This window comes from Periplaneta americana, chromosome 12, assembly GCF_040183065.1.
Source record: "Periplaneta americana isolate PAMFEO1 chromosome 12, P.americana_PAMFEO1_priV1, whole genome shotgun sequence".
Classification (NCBI taxonomy): Eukaryota; Metazoa; Arthropoda; class Insecta; order Blattodea; family Blattidae; genus Periplaneta; species Periplaneta americana.
Window position 1 is genome coordinate 164,685,145 of NC_091128.1, and position 21,099 is coordinate 164,706,243.

General features: G+C 36.4%; 1 protein-coding gene across 1 annotated transcript in view; it reads left to right on the plus strand.

Annotated features, from left to right (window-relative positions):
- Nucleotides 1-21,099, plus strand: part of LOC138709993 (whirlin-like) — a 508,846-nt gene that overhangs the window by 480,802 nt on the left and 6,945 nt on the right. Inside the window, exons 9-10 of the mRNA XM_069840671.1 lie at nucleotides 12,496-12,642; nucleotides 19,485-19,616. Coding sequence (XP_069696772.1) covers nucleotides 12,496-12,642; nucleotides 19,485-19,616 — 279 coding nt within the window. The remainder of the gene's footprint in view (nucleotides 1-12,495; nucleotides 12,643-19,484; nucleotides 19,617-21,099) is intronic.

Consider the following 21,099-nt stretch of genomic DNA (forward strand, 5'->3'; position numbering starts at 1 on the left):
GTTTTACACAGTCACGCTCGTAGGTTAACCATTTGTAGTTGATGAACGGTAGATAGGCGACACACTTATACGCACAACACATTCTGGGCTACAATGCGCCACAGGGACAGGGGTCTACAAAATTATTAACTCTATAACGTACAAAATTCCTTGTAATTCTTTGTAGAAATTGCATAGGTAAACCTACTAACAAAAATGCAAATAAAATTAAATGTCTAAGATGAAATGAACTTTTTATATTTGCGACAATTACCAAATTGATGCTGTATTATTTGTTACAGTTTTTATTCATTAGATAACCCCTTTTCTGTTTTATTGTGAGGTCTGAGCCATATTTTATAATAAGGCACGTTCTGCAGAGTTGTTGTTATCGGTTTGGTTACCGATGTATCAGCACGCGGTTCCTCGGCAAGGACTGCGGTTGTGGCCGCCAGAATTAATGCCGCAACAGCGCACTTAAACTACAACACATTTACCTTATAACAGGTGCTGAAAATGCCGATCCTTTTGTTCCATACAAGTGGAATGTCGCGCAAATATGTTCTCGTTCACTTTTTACAGTTCTTCCACTGAAATTTCTGTAATTTATAACTCAGTATTATCTTGCATATGATACGCATATCAGTGTGTTGAGCTAGTTTTAGTGAATTTTTGTGGGGAATGTTTTAGACTAGCGCCAATGTCGATAATCTAGCATCTCTGTCTGTTTATATTGTGTTTTTATTTAACACCTCCCCCGTGTTCTCAAATTTATTCACTAACTTATGTACTACATGCCTCATTGGCGATCGAACATTTTGAAATTTCGCAATAAACTCCGTACAGACACTCTAAGCCGTACGTATAATATGTCTTGCATACAAACATTCTTTCTTCTGTAATCAAATAGCGAGCTATTATATGCGGTATCTCACACGAAACTGCACTCATAACAGTCGCACAATTAAATATGTCCCCGAAATAAGAAGGGTGTAACCAACAAATTTATAATTAACATTTCAGGGAGAAAGGAAAATAATTTCAGGAGCATATTTCGTTAGGCCTATATTTACTAGCAGAACCATTTGACCAATCAAGGATACAAGTTTATTGAGCTATTTCATACAATAATTTATTTTTATAAATGAATGCTACAAAATTACTTTTTCCATTTAAGTCACATATTTCATTAATTTGATGTTACATCCTTTTTCCGGGGAGATCTTCAAATTATACACAATATGCATATGAGGGTCGAACGTGAAGGGGAATCGGAGAGCAGGGTGGGCGGCAGGTGGTAGACTAGCGCCGGCCGGTCTACATGCAGTAGGGCGGTAAACCAAACCAATAACAACTCTGTATTTGTGCATACTTCTGTGACATTATTGCATTACAGAGTGGTAAATAGTCAAAGAGCAACTAACTTATTTCTTTGTCCGCCATTACTATTACACAGACTGCAAATTATATAAGGTTGTAGATGGTGCTGCACAATCCACTGAGTAAGAGATGTAATAATTTCACCAATTATAATGGTTGCCCAAAATGAAATTATATATATATCATTTTAATGTACCGAAGTACATATGATATTTCCATGCAGATATTCTGCGTCATCATACGATGAAAGAGTAATGGAACGGAGAAAAATTCTCTCCGGCGCCGGGATTTGAACCCGGGTTTTCAGCTCTACGTGCTGATGCTTTATCCACTAAGCCACACCGGATTCCACCCCGGCGTCGGACAGAATCGTCTCAGATTAAGCTCCAACTCTTGGGTTCCCTCTAGTGGCCGCCCTCTGCCTACGTCATAGATGTCTAGGAACGTAGGACCGAAGTCCACACATGTGCTGAGGTACATTAAAATAATATATATGATATGCGTAAATCACTTAGTGATTTAAGACTGCGCTTATTCCGTCGGATCCCGGCCAACTAATCACTCATAACGATTGCACCTCAGCACATGTGTGGACTTCGGTCCTATGTTCATAGACATCTATGACGTAGTGCAGAGGGCGGCCACTAGAGGGAACCCAAGAGTTGGAGCTTAATCTGAGACGATTCTGTCCGACGCCGGGGTGGTATCCGGTGTGGCTTAGTGAATAAAGCATCAGCACTTAGAGCTGAAAACCCGGGTTCAAATCCCGGCGCCGGAGAGAATTTTTCTCCGTTCCATTACTCTTTCATCGCAAAATGAAATAGTTTTTGAAGGTGTTAGGCTATTTTTCAATAGTTAAGAAGCATACCTGAGCAAGATTACGGGCCATGAACCAATAGCAAACAGGATCGCTAGCATTAAACATCTGATATCTTCGAGTGATGTACAATTTTCAGCTGTAGAAACAGTCCGGTGCGGCGTTCACTTTATTTATGGAGGGACGAGAGTAACACATACATTTTTATTAAGAACCTTTTCACTGCGTTGACTTGTTCCACATTCGGCATTTGTTGCTATTACTTAAAGGGAAACTCCACTGAAAATCTTTAAAAAATTCTCCACAAAAATTATATTGGCTATTTCACTTCTTTCTAAGGTATATTTGATACCCCAAATGGATTTAGTTCAATTGTGTTTAAAAATATGTTTAAATTTGTTTAATTAAGGCTTAGGGGGGCGTGGCATTTAAAGAGCTGTAAAAAATATTTTCCACCAAAGAATTCTTTTTTACAAGTTTCTGATTACAAATCTAGTAATTTTTCGTTCTAAAGCTTGCTCCTTGAAATTACTAGATGTAGCGGAGGAGAATATTTTAATTTACATAAATATTAATTTTACTTTCAAATCCATTTTTCCGTAAGTTTATTTTTCTTGATAACATTTTTACTGCAAGTATTTATAAGGTAGGTGCATGTTTCTGTGCATTTATTTTGTGAGAAATGCTGCTGTTTATTTTATTAAACTTTTTATGAATTATAGGAAAAATAATATTTTCAAAATTAAAAAAAAATCGACGTGAATAAATAAGATATTTCATAAGATGAATGCATAGAAATGTTTCTCTATGTCTTGTGAATGTAACAAAAAACGAAGCTAAAAATTTAAGGTCTTCTACTAAAAACTTGGGTTTGAAAATATTTCTACAAAAATAAAAAATTAAAAAGCCAAAAACATTTGGGAGTTCAAAATTTAGATTTTGTTAGTCCTTTACATAGTGAACATGCTCTCAAAATTTAGTTGAAAAAAATGATTAAGAAAAACTGGTCATTTTTAGTAGTGTCCCCTTAAAAATTAAGCTGAAATGTGCGATCTGATCATTGGATACTTTTATCCATCAGATTAGATTAAAATGTATGTGAAATTTTTCTTTTGCGTTTATTAGACTAAACTTTAGTGCTCAGTGGACCCTGCTGTATCATCTTTAGGCCTGTAAGGTTGGCAGTTTATATTTTTCGCATTTTGTCCATCACACACGGTTACTATACGAAAGAAATAGACACTTTCAATGTTTTATAAATCCAAAACTATTAATGTTATCAGAAATCAGCTTAAGTACACTGTTTTGTAAAGTAATTCTTCAAGTTTAGTTTGGGAACTCACAAATGTTCAATATGTGCTCCTTGTGGCACACATCAGAACGATAGTCTAGTTCATCCCAAACCCAGTGTCGACACTTGCCACAATCTCATAATGAATTATTGTTTCAACTCATTTAAATCAGTCTGGAGACGTAAACTTTGTCTTTCACAAATCACACAATGTGAGAGCGGGGCTTCTTGGTGCGAGAGCGCTGTTGTCTGTTGCTTGGCCAATCCAGCGCTGTGGAAGTGTTTTGTCCAGATAATTTCTAATACCTCGGTGCCTGTGGGATGGTGCTTCGTCCTGTTGGAAGATGAAGTTTCCCCGTCAACAGTTTCTGAACCTAACAGCGCAAAATGCATGTCGATATCACGGATAGCCATCTTAGTTGTTATACTTACTCCAGCGCAACAATCAGTGCGGTAGTACCAACTGTGTCGTATCGAAACTTCTAGATTTTCTCAACCTAACAGCGCAAAATCATGTCGATATCACATCTTAGTTGTTATACTTACTCCAGCGCAACAATCAGCGCAGTAGTACCAACTGTGTCTCTTCGAAACTTCTAGATTTCCTCAACCTAACAGCGCAAAATCATGTCGATATCACAGATAGCCATCTTAGTTGTTATACTTACTCCAGCGCAACAATCAGCGCAGTAGTACCAACTGTGTCTCTTCGAAACTTCTAGATTTTCTCAACCTAACAGCGCAAAATCATGTCGATATCACAGATAGCCATCTTAGTTGTTATACTTACTCCAGCGCAACAATCAGCGCAGTAGTACCAACTGTGTCTCATCGAAACTTCTAGATTTCCTCAACCTAACAGCGCAAAATCATGTCGATATCACGGATAGCCATCTTAGTTGTTCTACTTACTCCAGCGCAACAATCAGTGCAGTAGTACCAACTGTGTCTCATCGAAACTTCTAGATTTCCTCAACCTAACAGCGCAAAATCATGTCGATATCGCAGATAGCCATCTTAGTTGTTATACTTACTCCAGCGCAACAATCAGCGCAGTAGTACCAACTGTGTCTCATCGAAACTTCTAGATTTCCTCAACCTTACAGCGCAAAATCATGTCGATATCACAGATAGCCATCTTAGTTGTTATACTTACTCCAGCGCAACAATCAGCGCAGTAGTACCAACTGTGTCTCATCGAAACTTCTAGATTTCCTCAACCTAACAGCGCAAAATCATGTCGATATCGCAGATAGCCATCTTAGTTGTTATACTTACTCCAGCGCAACAATCAGTGCAGTAGTACCAACTGTGTCTCATCGAAACTTCTAGATTTCCTCAACCTAACAGCGCAAAATCATGTCGATATCACAGATAGCCATCTTAGTTGTTATACTTACCCCAGCGCAACAATCAGCGCAGTGGTACCAACTGTGTCTCATCGAAACTTCTAGATTTCCTCAACCTAACAGCGTAAAATCATGTCGATATCACAGATAGCCATCTTAGTTGTTATACTTACTCCAGCGCAACAATCAGCGCAGTGGTACCAACTGTGTCTCATCGAAACTTCTAGATTTCCTCAACCTAACAGCGCAAAATCATGTCGATATCACAGATAGCCATCTTAGTTGTTATACTTACTCCAGCGCAACAGTCAGTGCAGTAGTACCAACTGTGTCGCATCGAAACTTCTAGATTTCCTCAACCTAACAGCGTAAAATCATGTCGATATCACAGATAGCCATCTTAGTTGTTATACTTACTCCAGCGCAACAATCAGCGCAGTAGTACCAACTGTGTCGCATCGAAACTTCTAGATTTCCTCAACCTAACAGCGTAAAATCATGTCGATATCACAGATAGCCATCTTAGTTGTTATACTTACTCCAGCGCAACAATCAGCGCAGTAGTACCAACTGTGTCTCATCGAAACTTCTAGATTTCCTCAACCTAACAGCGCAAAATCATGTCGATATCACGGATAGCCATCTTAGTTGTCATACTTACTCCAGCGCAACAATCAGTGCAGTTGTACCAACTGTGTCGCATCGAAACTTCTAGATTTCCTCAACCTAACAGCGCAAAATCATGTCGATATCACGGATAGCCATCTTAGTTGTTATACTTACTCCAGCGCAACAATCAGTGCAGTAGTACCAACTGTGTCTCATCGAAACTTCTAGATTTCCTCAACCTTACAGCGCAAAATGCATGTCGATATCGCAGATAGCCATCTTAGTTGTTATACTTACTCCAGCGCAACAATCAGCGCAGTGGTACCAACTGTGTCGCATCGAAACTTCTAGATTTCCTCAACCTAACAGCGCAAAATCATGTCGATATCGCAGATAGCCATCTTAGTTGTTATACTTACTCCAGCGCAACAATCAGTGCAGTAGTACCAACTGTGTCTCATCGAAACTTCTAGATTTCCTCAACCTTACAGCGCAAAATCATGTCGATATCGCAGATAGCCATCTTAGTTGTTATACTTACTCCAGTGCAACAATCAGCGCAGTAGTACCAACTGTGTCTCATCGAAACTTCTAGATTTCCTCAACCTAACAGCGCAAAATCATGTCGATATCACATCTTAGTTGTTATACTTACTCCAGCGCAACAATCAGTGCAGTAGTACCAACTGTGTCGTATCGAAACTTCTAGATTTTCTCAACCTAACAGCGCAAAATCATGTCGATATCACATCTTAGTTGTTATACTTACTCCAGCGCAACAATCAGCGCAGTAGTACCAACTGTGTCGCATCGAAACTTCTAGATTTCCTCAACCTAACAGCGCAAAATCATGTCGATATCACAGATAGCCATCTTAGTTGTTATACTTACTCCAGCGCAACAATCAGCGCAGTAGTACCAACTGTGTCTCATCGAAACTTCTAGATTTCCTCAACCTAACAGCGCAAAATCATGTCGATATCACGGATAGCCATCTTAGTTGTCATACTTACTCCAGCGCAACAATCAGTGCAGTTGTACCAACTGTGTCGCATCGAAACTTCTAGATTTCCTCAACCTAACAGCGCAAAATCATGTCGATATCACGGATAGCCATCTTAGTTGTTATACTTACTCCAGCGCAACAATCAGCGCAGTGGTACCAACTGTGTCGCATCGAAACTTCTAGATTTCCTCAACCTAACAGCGCAAAATCATGTCGATATCACGGATAGCCATCTTAGTTGTTATACTTACTCCAGCGCAACAATCAGTGCAGTAGTACCAACTGTGTCTCATCGAAACTTCTAGATTTCCTCAACCTTACAGCGCAAAATCATGTCGATATCGCAGATAGCCATCTTAGTTGTTATACTTACTCCAGCGCAACAATCAGCGCAGTAGTACCAACTGTGTCGCATCGAAACTTCTAGATTTCCTCAACCTAACAGCGCAAAATCATGTCGATATCGCAGATAGCCATCTTAGTTGTTATACTTACTCCAGCGCAACAATCAGTGCAGTAGTACCAACTGTGTCTCATCGAAACTTCTAGATTTCCTCAACCTTACAGCGCAAAATCATGTCGATATCGCAGATAGCCATCTTAGTTGTTATACTTACTCCAGTGCAACAATCAGCGCAGTAGTACCAACTGTGTCTCATCGAAACTTCTAGATTTCCTCAACCTAACAGCGCAAAATGCATGTCGATATCACAGATAGCCATCTTAGTTGTTATACTTACTCCAGCGCAACAATCAGTGCAGTAGTACCAACTGTGTCGCATCGAAACTTCTAGATTTCCTCAACCTAACAGCGCAAAATCATGTCGATATCACAGATAGCCATCTTAGTTGTTATACTTACTCCAGCGCAACAATCAGCGCAGTAGTACCAACTGTGTCGCATCGAAACTTCTAGATTTCCTCAACCTTACAGCGCAAAATCATGTCGATATGCAGATAGCCATCTTAGTTGTTCTACTTACTCCAGCGCAACAATCAGCGCAGTGGTACCAACTGTGTCGCATCGAAACTTCTACATTTCCTCAACCTTACAGCGCAAAATCATGTCGATATCACAGATAGCCATCTTAGTTGTTATACTTACTCCAGCGCAACAATCAGCGCAGTGGTACCAACTGTGTCGCATCGAAACTTCTAGATTTCCTCAACCTTACAGCGCAAAATCATGTCGATATCACAGATAGCCATCTTAGTTGTTATACTTACTCCAGCGCAACAATCAGTGCAGTAGTACCAACTGTGTCGCATCGAAACTTCTAGATTTCCTCAACCTTACAGCGCAAAATCATGTCGATATCACAGATAGCCATCTTAGTTGTTATACTTACTCCAGCGCAACAATCAGCGCAGTAGTACCAACTGTGTCGCATCGAAACTTCTAGATTTCCTCAACCTTACAGCGCAAAATCATGTCGATATGCAGATAGCCATCTTAGTTGTTCTACTTACTCCAGCGCAACAATCAGCGCAGTGGTACCAACTGTGTCGCATCGAAACTTCTACATTTCCTCAACCTTACAGCGCAAAATCATGTCGATATCACAGATAGCCATCTTAGTTGTTATACTTACTCCAGCGCAACAATCAGCGCAGTGGTACCAACTGTGTCGCATCGAAACTTCTACATTTCCTCAACCTTACAGCGCAAAATCATGTCGATATCACAGATAGCCATCTTAGTTGTTCTACTTACTCCAGCGCAACAATCAGCGCAGTAGTACCAACTGTGTCGCATCGAAACTTCTAGATTTCCTCAACCTAACAGCGCAAAATCATGTCGATATCACGGATAGCCATCTTAGTTGTTATACTTACTCCAGCGCAACAATCAGTGCAGTAGTACCAACTGTGTCTCATCGAAACTTCTAGATTTCCTCAACCTTACAGCGCAAAATGCATGTCGATATCGCAGATAGCCATCTTAGTTGTTATACTTACTCCAGCGCAACAATCAGCGCAGTGGTACCAACTGTGTCGCATCGAAACTTCTAGATTTCCTCAACCTAACAGCGCAAAATCATGTCGATATCGCAGATAGCCATCTTAGTTGTTATACTTACTCCAGCGCAACAATCAGCGCAGTAGTACCAACTGTGTCTCATCGAAACTTCTAGATTTCCTCAACCTTACAGCGCAAAATCATGTCGATATCGCAGATAGCCATCTTAGTTGTTATACTTACTCCAGCGCAACAATCAGTGCAGTAGTACCAACTGTGTCTCATCGAAACTTCTAGATTTCCTCAACCTTACAGCGCAAAATCATGTCGATATCGCAGATAGCCATCTTAGTTGTTATACTTACTCCAGCGCAACAATCAGTGCAGTAGTACCAACTGTGTCTCTTCGAAACTTCTAGATTTCCTCAACCTAACAGCGCAAAATCATGTCGATATCACGGATAGCCATCTTAGTTGTTATACTTACTCCAGCGCAACAATCAGTGCAGTAGTACCAACTGTGTCTCATCGAAACTTCTAGATTTCCTCAACCTTACAGCGCAAAATCATGTCGATATCGCAGATAGCCATCTTAGTTGTTATACTTACTCCAGCGCAACAATCAGCGCAGTAGTACCAACTGTGTCGCATCGAAACTTCTAGATTTCCTCAACCTTACAGCGCAAAATCATGTCGATATCGCAGATAGCCATCTTAGTTGTTATACTTACTCCAGCGCAACAATCAGCGCAGTAGTACCAACTGTGTCTCATCGAAACTTCTAGATTTCCTCAACCTTACAGCGCAAAATCATGTCGATATCGCAGATAGCCATCTTAGTTGTTATACTTACTCCAGCGCAACAATCAGTGCAGTAGTACCAACTGTGTCTCTTCGAAACTTCTAGATTTCCTCAACCTAACAGCGCAAAATCATGTCGATATCACAGATAGCCATCTTATTTGTTATACTTACTCCAGCGCAACAATCAGTGCAGTAGTACCAACTGTGTCGCATCGAAACTTCTAGATTTCCTCAACCTAACAGCGCAAAATCATGTCGATATCACGGATAGCCATCTTATTTGTTATACTTACTCCAGCGCAACAATCAGTGCAGTAGTACCAACTGTGTCGCATCGAAACTTCTAGATTTCCTCAACCTAACAGCGCAAAATCATGTCGATATCACAGATAGCCATCTTATTTGTTATACTTACTCCAGCGCAACAATCAGTGCAGTAGTACCAACTGTGTCGCATCGAAACTTCTAGATTTCCTCAACCTAACAGCGCAAAATCATGTCGATATGCAGATAGCCATCTTATTTGTTATACTTACTCCAGCGCAACAATCAGTGCAGTAGTACCAACTGTGTCGCATCGAAACTTCTAGATTTCCTCAACCTAACAGCGCAAAATCATGTCGATATCACGGATAGCCATCTTAGTTGTTATACTTACTCCAGCGCAACAATCAGCGCAGTAGTACCAACTGTGTCTCTTCGAAACTTCTAGATTTCCTCAACCTAACAGCGCAAAATCATGTCGATATCACAGATAGCCATCTTAGTTGTTATACTTACTCCAGCGCAACAATCAGCGCAGTAGTACCAACTGTGTCGCATCGAAACTTCTAGATTTCCTCAACCTTACAGCGCAAAATCATGTCGATATCGCAGATAGCCATCTTAGTTGTTATACTTACTCCAGCGCAACAATCAGTGCAGTAGTACCAACTGTGTCTCATCGAAACTTCTAGATTTCCTCAACCTTACAGCGCAAAATCATGTCGATATCGCAGATAGCCATCTTAGTTGTTATACTTACTCCAGCGCAACAATCAGTGCAATAGTACCAACTGTGTCTCATCGAAACTTCTAGATTTCCTCAACCTTACAGCGCAAAATCATGTCGATATCGCAGATAGCCATCTTAGTTGTTATACTTACTCCAGCGCAACAATCAGCGCAGTAGTACCAACTGTGTCTCATCGAAACTTCTAGATTTCCTCAACCTTACAGCGCAAAATCATGTCGATATCGCAGATAGCCATCTTAGTTGTTATACTTACTCCAGCGCAACAATCAGTGCAGTAGTACCAACTGTGTCTCATCGAAACTTCTAGATTTCCTCAACCTTACAGCGCAAAATCATGTCGATATCGCAGATAGCCATCTTAGTTGTTATACTTACTCCAGCGCAACAATCAGTGCAATAGTACCAACTGTGTCTCATCGAAACTTCTAGATTTCCTCAACCTTACAGCGCAAAATCATGTCGATATCGCAGATAGCCATCTTAGTTGTTATACTTACTCCAGCGCAACAATCAGCGCAGTAGTACCAACTGTGTCTCATCGAAACTTCTAGATTTCCTCAACCTTACAGCGCAAAATCATGTCGATATCACAGATAGCCATCTTAGTTGTTATACTTACTCCAGCGCAACAATCAGTGCAGTAGTACCAACTGTGTCTCATCGAAACTTCTAGATTTCCTCAACCTTACAGCGCAAAATCATGTCGATATCGCAGATAGCCATCTTAGTTGTTATACTTACTCCAGCGCAACAATCAGCGCAGTAGTACCAACTGTGTCTCATCGAAACTTCTAGATTTCCTCAACCTTACAGCGCAAAATCATGTCAATATCACAGATAGCCATCTTAGTTGTTATACTTACTCCAGCGCAACAATCAGCGCAGTAGTACCAACTGTGTCGCATCGAAACTTCTAGATTTCCTCAACCTTACAGCGTAAAATGCATGTAGATATCACTGATATATAATTTTTATACAACATTGAAAGTGACTGAGTGAGGCGGCTCGGACTGTTACATTTGAGACCCGCATTTGGGAAACCCTGGGTTCTAACTCGTGGCCGGCTAATTTGACTGAGTTTGTTCATGGTTTCCCGCAGTCACAAAGGTAAATGCAGGATTTGAAATTTACATACCATAATTCATCACACCTTAATCACCAGTGTAATAAAACATTGAAACAAAAACTGAAACAGTCACATGAACATAAACCCTCTATAGGCCTAACGTACAGCTACGGAAACATAAACTCAACACTATTATAGTCAATAGCCTGCTGATATACCGGTACCCAAAGATCCTACATACGCGATATGACTATAGATGTTAAAGCGTATATGAATAATCTTAAAAGAAAAAAAAAAATAAAATGAAGTGTATATTTCTGATGTAGTAACCCCTTTAACTTCTTCAGTGCACGGACACAATTGTGAATGAGACAAATGACAATTTGGCTTGGAGCTCACATAATTTATCATTCCCATGTCTCCATGCAGAGACTGACAGTACTCTAAACTTTAACTAGAGTATCCCATATTATCAGTCATGAATACAGGATAGTGTGATATGGATATAATATACGTAGTTACACTGGCGTTCAAAGATATCTGACTTCCAATTTTCTGATCGTGTAAGCGAACTTCCTAGCCACAGGATAAGTCAGAACCAAAGATAGAATGAATTGACAAACTTTGAAATGGTTCCGTTATTTCTCAATAGGTGACCCTATTATTGGTACGAGTAAAAAAGTATTTGGGAAAATGATGATGTAGATTAATTATAAATAAAATTATTTTCAAATTGACAATATCAGCCGTTTCTCGCTAAATCTAATGTTCTTTTTACAATCATAAGACAGAATTGAAATTTTGAATTTTATAATGCGGGTATATATCTGTACTATTGGCAACACTGACCGTTATCTTCGCCATCTATTCATAGAAGTAATAACTAAAGGAACCACACTTACACGAACAAATTATTGATCACTATCGATTAATAGGGGTCAGTATCTTTAGACGCCAGTATTCGTTTCGGATCTGTCCTGTACAGAGATTTTCTTTTCCTTTCTCCTTTCCATAAACATTAATTCGTTTCTTTTTTAAGTTATTTCCCTTCCTAATTATAATTAGAAGAGGTTTGGAAACTACAAAATCGTGCTATCAAAAAGAGGAAATATTACCCGCAAAGAGAGACGTTTATCGAGAGAAACTCAGACGACTTGCTTAACATCCGGGCCAAAGATTGTCCTGAACTGGGCGAGGCACTAGCGCCCTCCTTTTGCAGGAGCTGGCCCACAAGCTGAGCCGGAGCTTCGACATGAAGGAAGACCAGGAGCTGCTGGAGACGGAAGCGTCCACGATGCGGCGCCACCAGTCCATGCAACGGCTCTCCAGAGGAGAGCTTGCGGACTCCCACATGGACGAGGAGCTGGTGAGTTCAGCATCTCTGATATCAAGCAATGCTTTGTGTGTCATGCGATGAGGGGCGAGTAATTCAGTTACTTCTCTACCAGTTATTACTATAGGACAAAATAATAACTTGAAATTCTAAACAAGATGCATCTTTAGGGTCCCTTCAGACGAGGCCACTTTAGCAGCGTCACTAGTGGCTCGTTAGTGGCGCTGCGAACGAGCGTTTGAAGCACTGCTTATTACACTGAAATTGTTGTAGATCATTTCGTTTCTATGACGTTATTCTATTTTCGACCAATGAAGTGTAATGAAATTTTGAATTCCAACCAATCACAGTCATACATCGCGATAATTTTTGCAATTGATTTATCACTATTAATTTATCGCATGGTCGTTCTTTTGTTTAATAAGTGTTCCCAACTGTTTCCCTGTAAATAGATGAGCGTGAGACCATTGTACTAAATAAAGTGCAAAATCCTACTTCCATTTCTACATCTTCATCTTCTAATTCCATGTCCATGACACTCTTTGACAACAATTGTACATTTATTTAATTAATGTATTAATCAGGTTATTTGTAATTATATTACAAAATGTTTAAATTAAATTATTATTCCAGCAGATAATGAAAATGTATTTGTTATAATAACAAGAGAAAAACGCAGTAAATGTAATTAACATTGTTAAACCTGTATTTCGCTTTTCTCAATTGGCATTACTGGATAACATCCAATTTCTTTATTGCAATAATCGATATTCATCTATTTCAACTTCACAACGTCTGAATAGGTTAAATATTCATAAATATACACTTATTAACATTTTGTGAGCGAATTTGAGAGATAATATATATTATTTACATTTTTATTTTATTCACGAAATAGTCCAAATAAATGTGACTGGAGGTCTGAGATTACTATAGATAATTTTTCTGTCTTCCAGTGAACATGGATAGACAACCATACAGAGAGGTACACTTTTGGCAACTTTGCTCATACGGAGAAAGAATATACTTAAAAATAGAAGAAGATTCGGGGTCCATTAATTGGTTTTAAAAGACAAAATCGAGGACTATTTCACACCTTATTTGATGATTTACATCAGGACTATAAAAAGTTTTTTTTTTTTTTTTTCGTATTTTCGCATATTTAAGAAATCATTTCAAGAGCTTCTAGCAGGAATTGCCAATGAAATTCGAAAAAAAAAAAAAAAAAAGAAAAAAAAAAGAAAGAAAGACGCCGTTGCGCAATAGGCTGTATACTGTCGTGGCGATGTAAGGAATTCGTCACCCAACAGTCGTCTGTTAGCAGCGCCACAGACGCGCCACTAAATTACTGTCATTGCAAGTTATCTTGAACCTTACATCCCCTAAGTCTGTCTTTGGAACTGCTCGGTACGGCGTGTACTCATCAACGTAACGGCACGGCAAGGATGCCCCTCCCTCGGGTAACGTGACTCTTTTCAGAAAACGTTGGTTCTTTTACCTTACGGCTCTCTACTATAAAAGAACTTGGTTCAATACAGACATCATCTTCTCTCGATACTCCGGTTTTGAGAGGAGAACATAGTTTCGTAGCAAGCTTTAATTAACCTGTAATGAGTAAGTATTTAAATATAATCGTGTGTACACTCCTCTCTCATCCGGGCTGGGGACCGGCAATGGAGGAGTTACTACAGCTACTTCTGTACATTATATAGGCCCGCATGACTTACACCTTCAGCTAATATGTACATATTCTTATAACAATGTTTTACAGGCTTATTATTTGAATTTACATTAATTTACAATTATACACAATCCATATCCCTATCATTGCTGCCATCATCGCTTGTTCCAAAATTAATTATTTCGCCAATGGCATCATCCATTCGGAATTATCTTCTTAATCGTAGGTACTACTTCCTGAACACGATAGAATTCTTCGATTGTATCCCGAATAACATGTTGATCGAAGTCGTCCACTTCAACTTTACATAAGTCTAATTCTGTAATGAAATAATATGTTTAGTAGAACTATAAGAAAATAATAACTTGCAACAGTAATTCATTATGTCGCTCTCAATACACACACTATTGTACATAACTATTATAGCAATAATTTCTAAACATTACATACCTATTCTTTCCCGAGTAGTGTGAGGTTCATTCGGTTGTAATTCAGTATTATTTTTAATTCTCTTCACGGAACTAATACTTTTGCCAGAGTATTTAGCCGCTCTCTCATATTCCTTAGCAAGAGGTTCCAGCAAATATTTGTTTAATTTTTCCTCCTCGCAACGCTTAATTTTATTATATTTGCGATAATTTCTCTTTCTCGGCTATGGATAACAGCGTTACTTTTTCTCCGTGGTGCGTGGTATGATTTCACCATAATTACTACCCTGTGGTTGCTGCTTCATGGTAACACTACTGGTACGCAGTGAAGGAAATAGCTCTATGTTTCTTGACAAGAGATTATGCTGCGGAGCATGCGCAAACAACTCAGTTGGCTCCACCCGCGTTACGCGCTTCCTTCCTTCTGCCCCTCTGTCCCCGCTCAGAAGGTTCAAGATAACTTGCATTAACAATAGTAGCGTGGCTGTGGCTCCGTCTGAAACTTGTAACTTTCCATGTAGCCTATCGTGACGGGAAGCGCCACTTTTAGTGGCAGCTACCAGCGGCGAAGCCAACCACTGCAGCGCCACTGTTCTATATCCAACATTCACAAGCGGCAGCGCTTCTGAAAGTAGCCTCGTCTGAAGGAGATCTTAGGGAAAGACTAGAGCGTTGGCTTTCCACGCTGGTAACCCGAGATCGAATCCAGGTGGACTTTGTGGCGGACAAAAACGGTGCTTGGCAGTAGGTTTTTCTTGTGGGTACTCCCTTTTCTACTATCGGCTTTATCCCTGTAAAATTTACTGAAGTTCCTTAAGTGCGACAGTATGAGTGGAGTGAGACAAGTGAGCATTAGGCAACGAGGTCGCATGAAGGTTAAGGTAAGTCCCAAGAGCTCTTGGAAGGACGCCATTTTTTTCGCCCACATTGAATTTCTACGCTAATAAACCTCTTCAGTTAAAAGCATCATTAAATAAAACAAAATATTATTATTATTATTATTATTATTATTATTATTATTATTATTATTATTATTGCTACTGCTATTATTATTATTATTATTATTATTATTATTATTATTGCTACTGCTATTATTATTATTATTATTATTATTATTATTATTATTATTATTATTATTATTATTATTGCTACTGCTATTATTATTATTATTATTATTATTATTATTATTACGAGTAAAAATCTTCTTGATTTGGTTTCTACTAATGTCAATAACAGTACAGTTAAACTTGCCGATCACTCTCTAGTTTTAGAGGATATTTATCATCCATCTATCTCTATTTATATTGAAGTAAATTTATCGTTACCAGAACACTGTCATATCAGTTCATACTTAAATTATTCTCAAGGTGATTATCTGAATCTTTATTCTATTCTATGCAATTATGATTGGACTAGCATATATCAGACTACTGATGTAAACACTGCTGCAAATTCCTTGTCTCAAATTATAAACAATGCTATATCCATTTGTGTCCCTATCACCTTTGTTAAAAAATCGCACTATCCTAAATGGTTTTCAAACGAATTACGTCAGCTTATTAGGAAAAAAAATAAAGCTCATAAAAATTACAAAAAATATAAAACTGATCATCATTATCAATTTTTTTCTAATTTTAGAAAACAAGTCAAAGCCATGATTAAATCTGATAAATTCAAATGGTTACAATCAATTGATGATAACCTAAAGCATGAACCAAATAAATTTTGGACATATGTAGAAACGTTTCGAAAAACTAATAGCTATCCCACAGAACTAATAATAAATGGCGTTCACATCACAGATGAAAAAGAAACTGCAAATGCATTTGCTAGCCAATTTAAATCTGTTCAACAAAATTGTAACTTCAATTTCATTACTTATGATTCTAACATTACTGACTGTTTGCCCCTGCCTAAAATTACATCCGATGATGTAACTAAAGCCATTAAAAACCTAAGCCTAATAAATCTAAAGGTACAGATAGCATTCCTAATTTTATAATCAAGGGTTGCTCTAATATTTTCATACCCATTTTAACATTTTTATTCAATCTTAGTTTAAAAACAGAAATTTACCCATCACTTTGGAAGGAAGCATCCATTATTCCAGTTTTCAAAAATGGTAATAAAAACAGTGTTACTAATTATAGACCCATTTCTATCCTAAACAATTTTTCTAAAATTTTTGAAAAAATTATTCACAAACACATTTCATTTTATGTCAAAAATAAGATCAATTCGGCTCAACATGGATTTACTAGAGGGAAATCTACTACTACTAATTTAGTTTCCTATCTCAATCTCATTATGCCTGTTGTCGAAACTCAAGGTCAAATTGACTCGATTTATTTTGATTTTAGCAAAGCATTTGATGTTGTTCCTCACAAAATTTTATTAAATAAATTAAGTAATTTTGGTCTCTCCACTAGCTACGTTAATTGGTTTGAAAATTATTTAACAGATAGACAGTATTGTGTTCGACTAGGTAATTCTCTCTCGGTTCCATTTAATAGTTTATGTGGAGTTCCTCAAGGGTCTACATTGGGACCTCTCCTATTTTTATTATTTATAAATGATATAAGTAAGAGAATAAGTTCTAGCTGCCTTTTATTTGCGGATGATCTCAAAATCTTTCGCAAAATTAATAGTTTGGTTGATTGTCAAATTCTTCAAAATGACATTAATTCAATTTCACAATGGTCTGTTGAAAATGGAATGAAAATTAATCAATCCAAAACTTTTGTTATTACCTTTTCACGGAAAACTATCTCCCTAAAATTTAACTATTCTCTCAGTAATGTTGTAATTACTCGGAAAGATTGTATTAGAGATCTTGGTGTCCTACTTGATTCAAAATTATTTGTTCATGATCATGTGCAATATATTTATACCCATTCATTAAGAATGCTTGGTCTAATTAGGTCTATAACTTATTCTTTTTCTACTCCTATGTCTTTATTAATTTTATACTATACATTGGTTAGATCCAAGCTTGAATATGCATATGTTGTATGGAACTCCATTACTTCCACTGACTCGGCTAAATTGGAGAATATTCAAAGAAAATTTATTTCCCTGTGTTCTTATAGATTTTTACCAAATTTCGATTATAACTATGAGACTAATTGCGAATATTTCAATTGCGGTAGTCTGTTCACCAGACGTCAGGATCTTGATTATTTATTTTTTTGTAAAGTCATTAAGGGTGATATTGATTGTGAATCTTTCATAAGCAATATCAGTCTTCGTATTCCTGCTAAGGGTTTAAGATTTCATAAATTGTTTTATAATAGGAATTCTAAATCTCTGTCTCCGGTCTGCAGATGTATTAAATATGCTAATTTGCATGGATTGAACTTGGATCCATTTAATGTGTAGTATATACTTTTCGAGTTTTATGTCAGTTTTATTATTTATGCCATTGTTAGATATGTATCGTACTATTCTCGTCATTTGCATAACTTACAATATTAATTATATGATTCCTGTCTTCATTTATATGGTTTCATTAATTCATTTATAATACATTTTATTTAATTGCCATCATTTTAATTATCTCGCTGAACTAATTTTAATAATATTATTTGTGCTATTTATTTTGTTGCATCTTGGTCAATTGAGTAATGTATACTATTATATTGATTGTATTTTCATCTCATTGCCATTTTCTATCATTCATTCTCATCATCATTTGTTGTTTTGGTTCGTTTGTACCTGTGCTAAACTGTAATTGGCCTTGTGCTGTTGTTTCGCACATTAATATTCTAAGTAAATAAATAAATAAATAAATAAATTATTATTATTATTATTATTATTATTGTTGCTACTGCTATTATTATTATTGTTGCTACTGCTATTATTATTATTATTGTTGCTACTGCTATTATTATTATTATTATTATTATTATTATTATTATTGCTACTGCTATTATTATTATTGCTACTGCTATTATTATTATTATTGTTGCTACTGCTATTATTATTATTATTATTATTATTATTATTATTATTATTATTATTATTGCTACTGCTATTATTATTATTATTATTATTATTTTATTATAATTTTTATTGCTATTATTATTACTATCATTACTGTATTACTACTACTACTACTACTACTACTAATGCTAGTGCTGCTGCTACTGCTACACATGACTCATTGGAAAATTAGTGGCAATATTTCAATCAAGATCAAATACTTTTCTATTCACAATTGACATGCTTACAGTCTTGTCCTCTAGTATTACATACCCGTCGCCACATCCCTCAAAGGCGTTGTCATCGACAGCGTCACTTTGCTTTAAGCTCCTAATTGTCTACTATAGCCTATAATGGCCTGTCTATTCCTAAAGCGTACCCACTCAATGATTCTTTTATCTTAAACAAAAGGTCGTAGTTGCAAGGACTCTCTTCCGGAGAATACGGAGGATTATGCTTCCTGTAATGTTTCACGACATTCTTTAACCTCTTTGTCAACTCTCTAATCAAGTGTTGTTTAGGAGAGTATAAGCGCCTCTCTATCAATCTAAAAATAGAATGGCTGAAATATCCGATTGTCATTCATCTTCTTACAATGATATCTGGAAATGTCGCTGCTTTTTGAAGGTTGTAACTATATGATTTTAAAGAACACCAAGGGAAGGAATAGTGAGGGGTAATTTATCTGACACGGTGTTATTCTGAAATGACGATTTTATTAGCTATTATAGAAAATGTATTTTGTGTATGTGTCATTTACGTGACACCGTTTATTTTGGTTGCAGGGAGCGCTCGTGGTGCCCGATCAACAGGGTAACCTTCGCATCACCGTGAAGAAGACCAAGCCCATCCTCGGCATTGCCATCGAGGGAGGGGCCAACACCAAGCACCCTCTGCCTCGCATCATCAACATTCACGTAAGCTGCTCTTGATGGTGCTGCACACTAAATTTCAGTCGTTGAAACTGCAGCGGGTCAGAGTTGTTGAGCATGCAGTTGATTAAGCATCTGCAGGTTACACAAAACTCAGCTTTGCCCCTACTCATGTTTGAGTTTCCATAGCAACCCTCCCACTTAGTATTCGCAATATTTTTATGCCCTTTTGCTTTCCTGCCTTCCAGTGTGAACTTGACTTTCTCGACAATGTGGTATTGCCTGAGTTACAAAGAAATCATATTTGTATTGTTCTTTGAAAATAAGTTATTTTGCAGTATATCTTTTTAAAAAAAATTTCACATTAATTTTCAGAAAATGTATTACCTGTAAAAATTGTAATCAACTTTTCAATTTCCATAACAATAGTGTAGATTTCGTGATTATTAAAAAAGCAAAATGGTATATGTTTATTATTATTATTATTATTTTTATTATTATTATTTATTATTATTATTATTATTATTATTATTATTATTATTATTATTATTATTATTATTATTATTTCCATTACTATTATTATCATTATTATTGTTAACGTCTACCTTTAAGGTTTTGACTCTACTCCGGTTCATTATTATTATTATTATTATTATTATTATTATTATTATTATTATTACTTCTATTACTATTATTATCATTATTATTGTTAACGTCTACCTTTAAGGTTTTGACTCTACTCCGGTTCATTATTATTATTATTATTATTATTATTATTATTATTATTATTATTATTATTATTATTATTATTATTATTACTTCTATTACTATTATTATCATTATTATTGTTAACGTCTACCTTTAAGGTTTTGACTCTACTCCGGTTCATTATTATTATTATTATTATTATTATTATTATTATTATTACTTCTATTACTATTATTATCATTATTATTGTTAACGTCTACCTTTAAGGTTTTGACTCTACTCCGGTTCATTATTATTATTATTATTATTATTATTATTATTATTATTATTATTACTTCTATTACTATTATTATCATTATTATTGTTAACGTCTACCTTTAAGGTTTTGACTCTACTCCGGTTCATTATTATTATTATTATTATTATTATTATTATTATTATTATTATTATTACTTCTATTACTATTATTATCATTATTATTGTTAACGTCTACCTTTAAGGTTTTGACTCTACTCCGGTTCATTATTATTATTATTATTATTATTATTATTATTATTATTACTTCTATTACTATTATTATCATTATTATTGTTAACGTCTACCTTTAAGGTTTTGACTCTACTCCGGTTCATTATTATTATTATTATTATTATTATTATTATTATTATTATTATTATTATTATTATTATTATTATTATTATGAGATTAAATGCAAATATTTCAATTGCGGTAGTTTGTTCACCAGACGTCAGGATCTTGATTATTTATTTTTTTGTAAAGTCATTAAGGATGATATTGATTGTGATTCTTTCATAAGCAA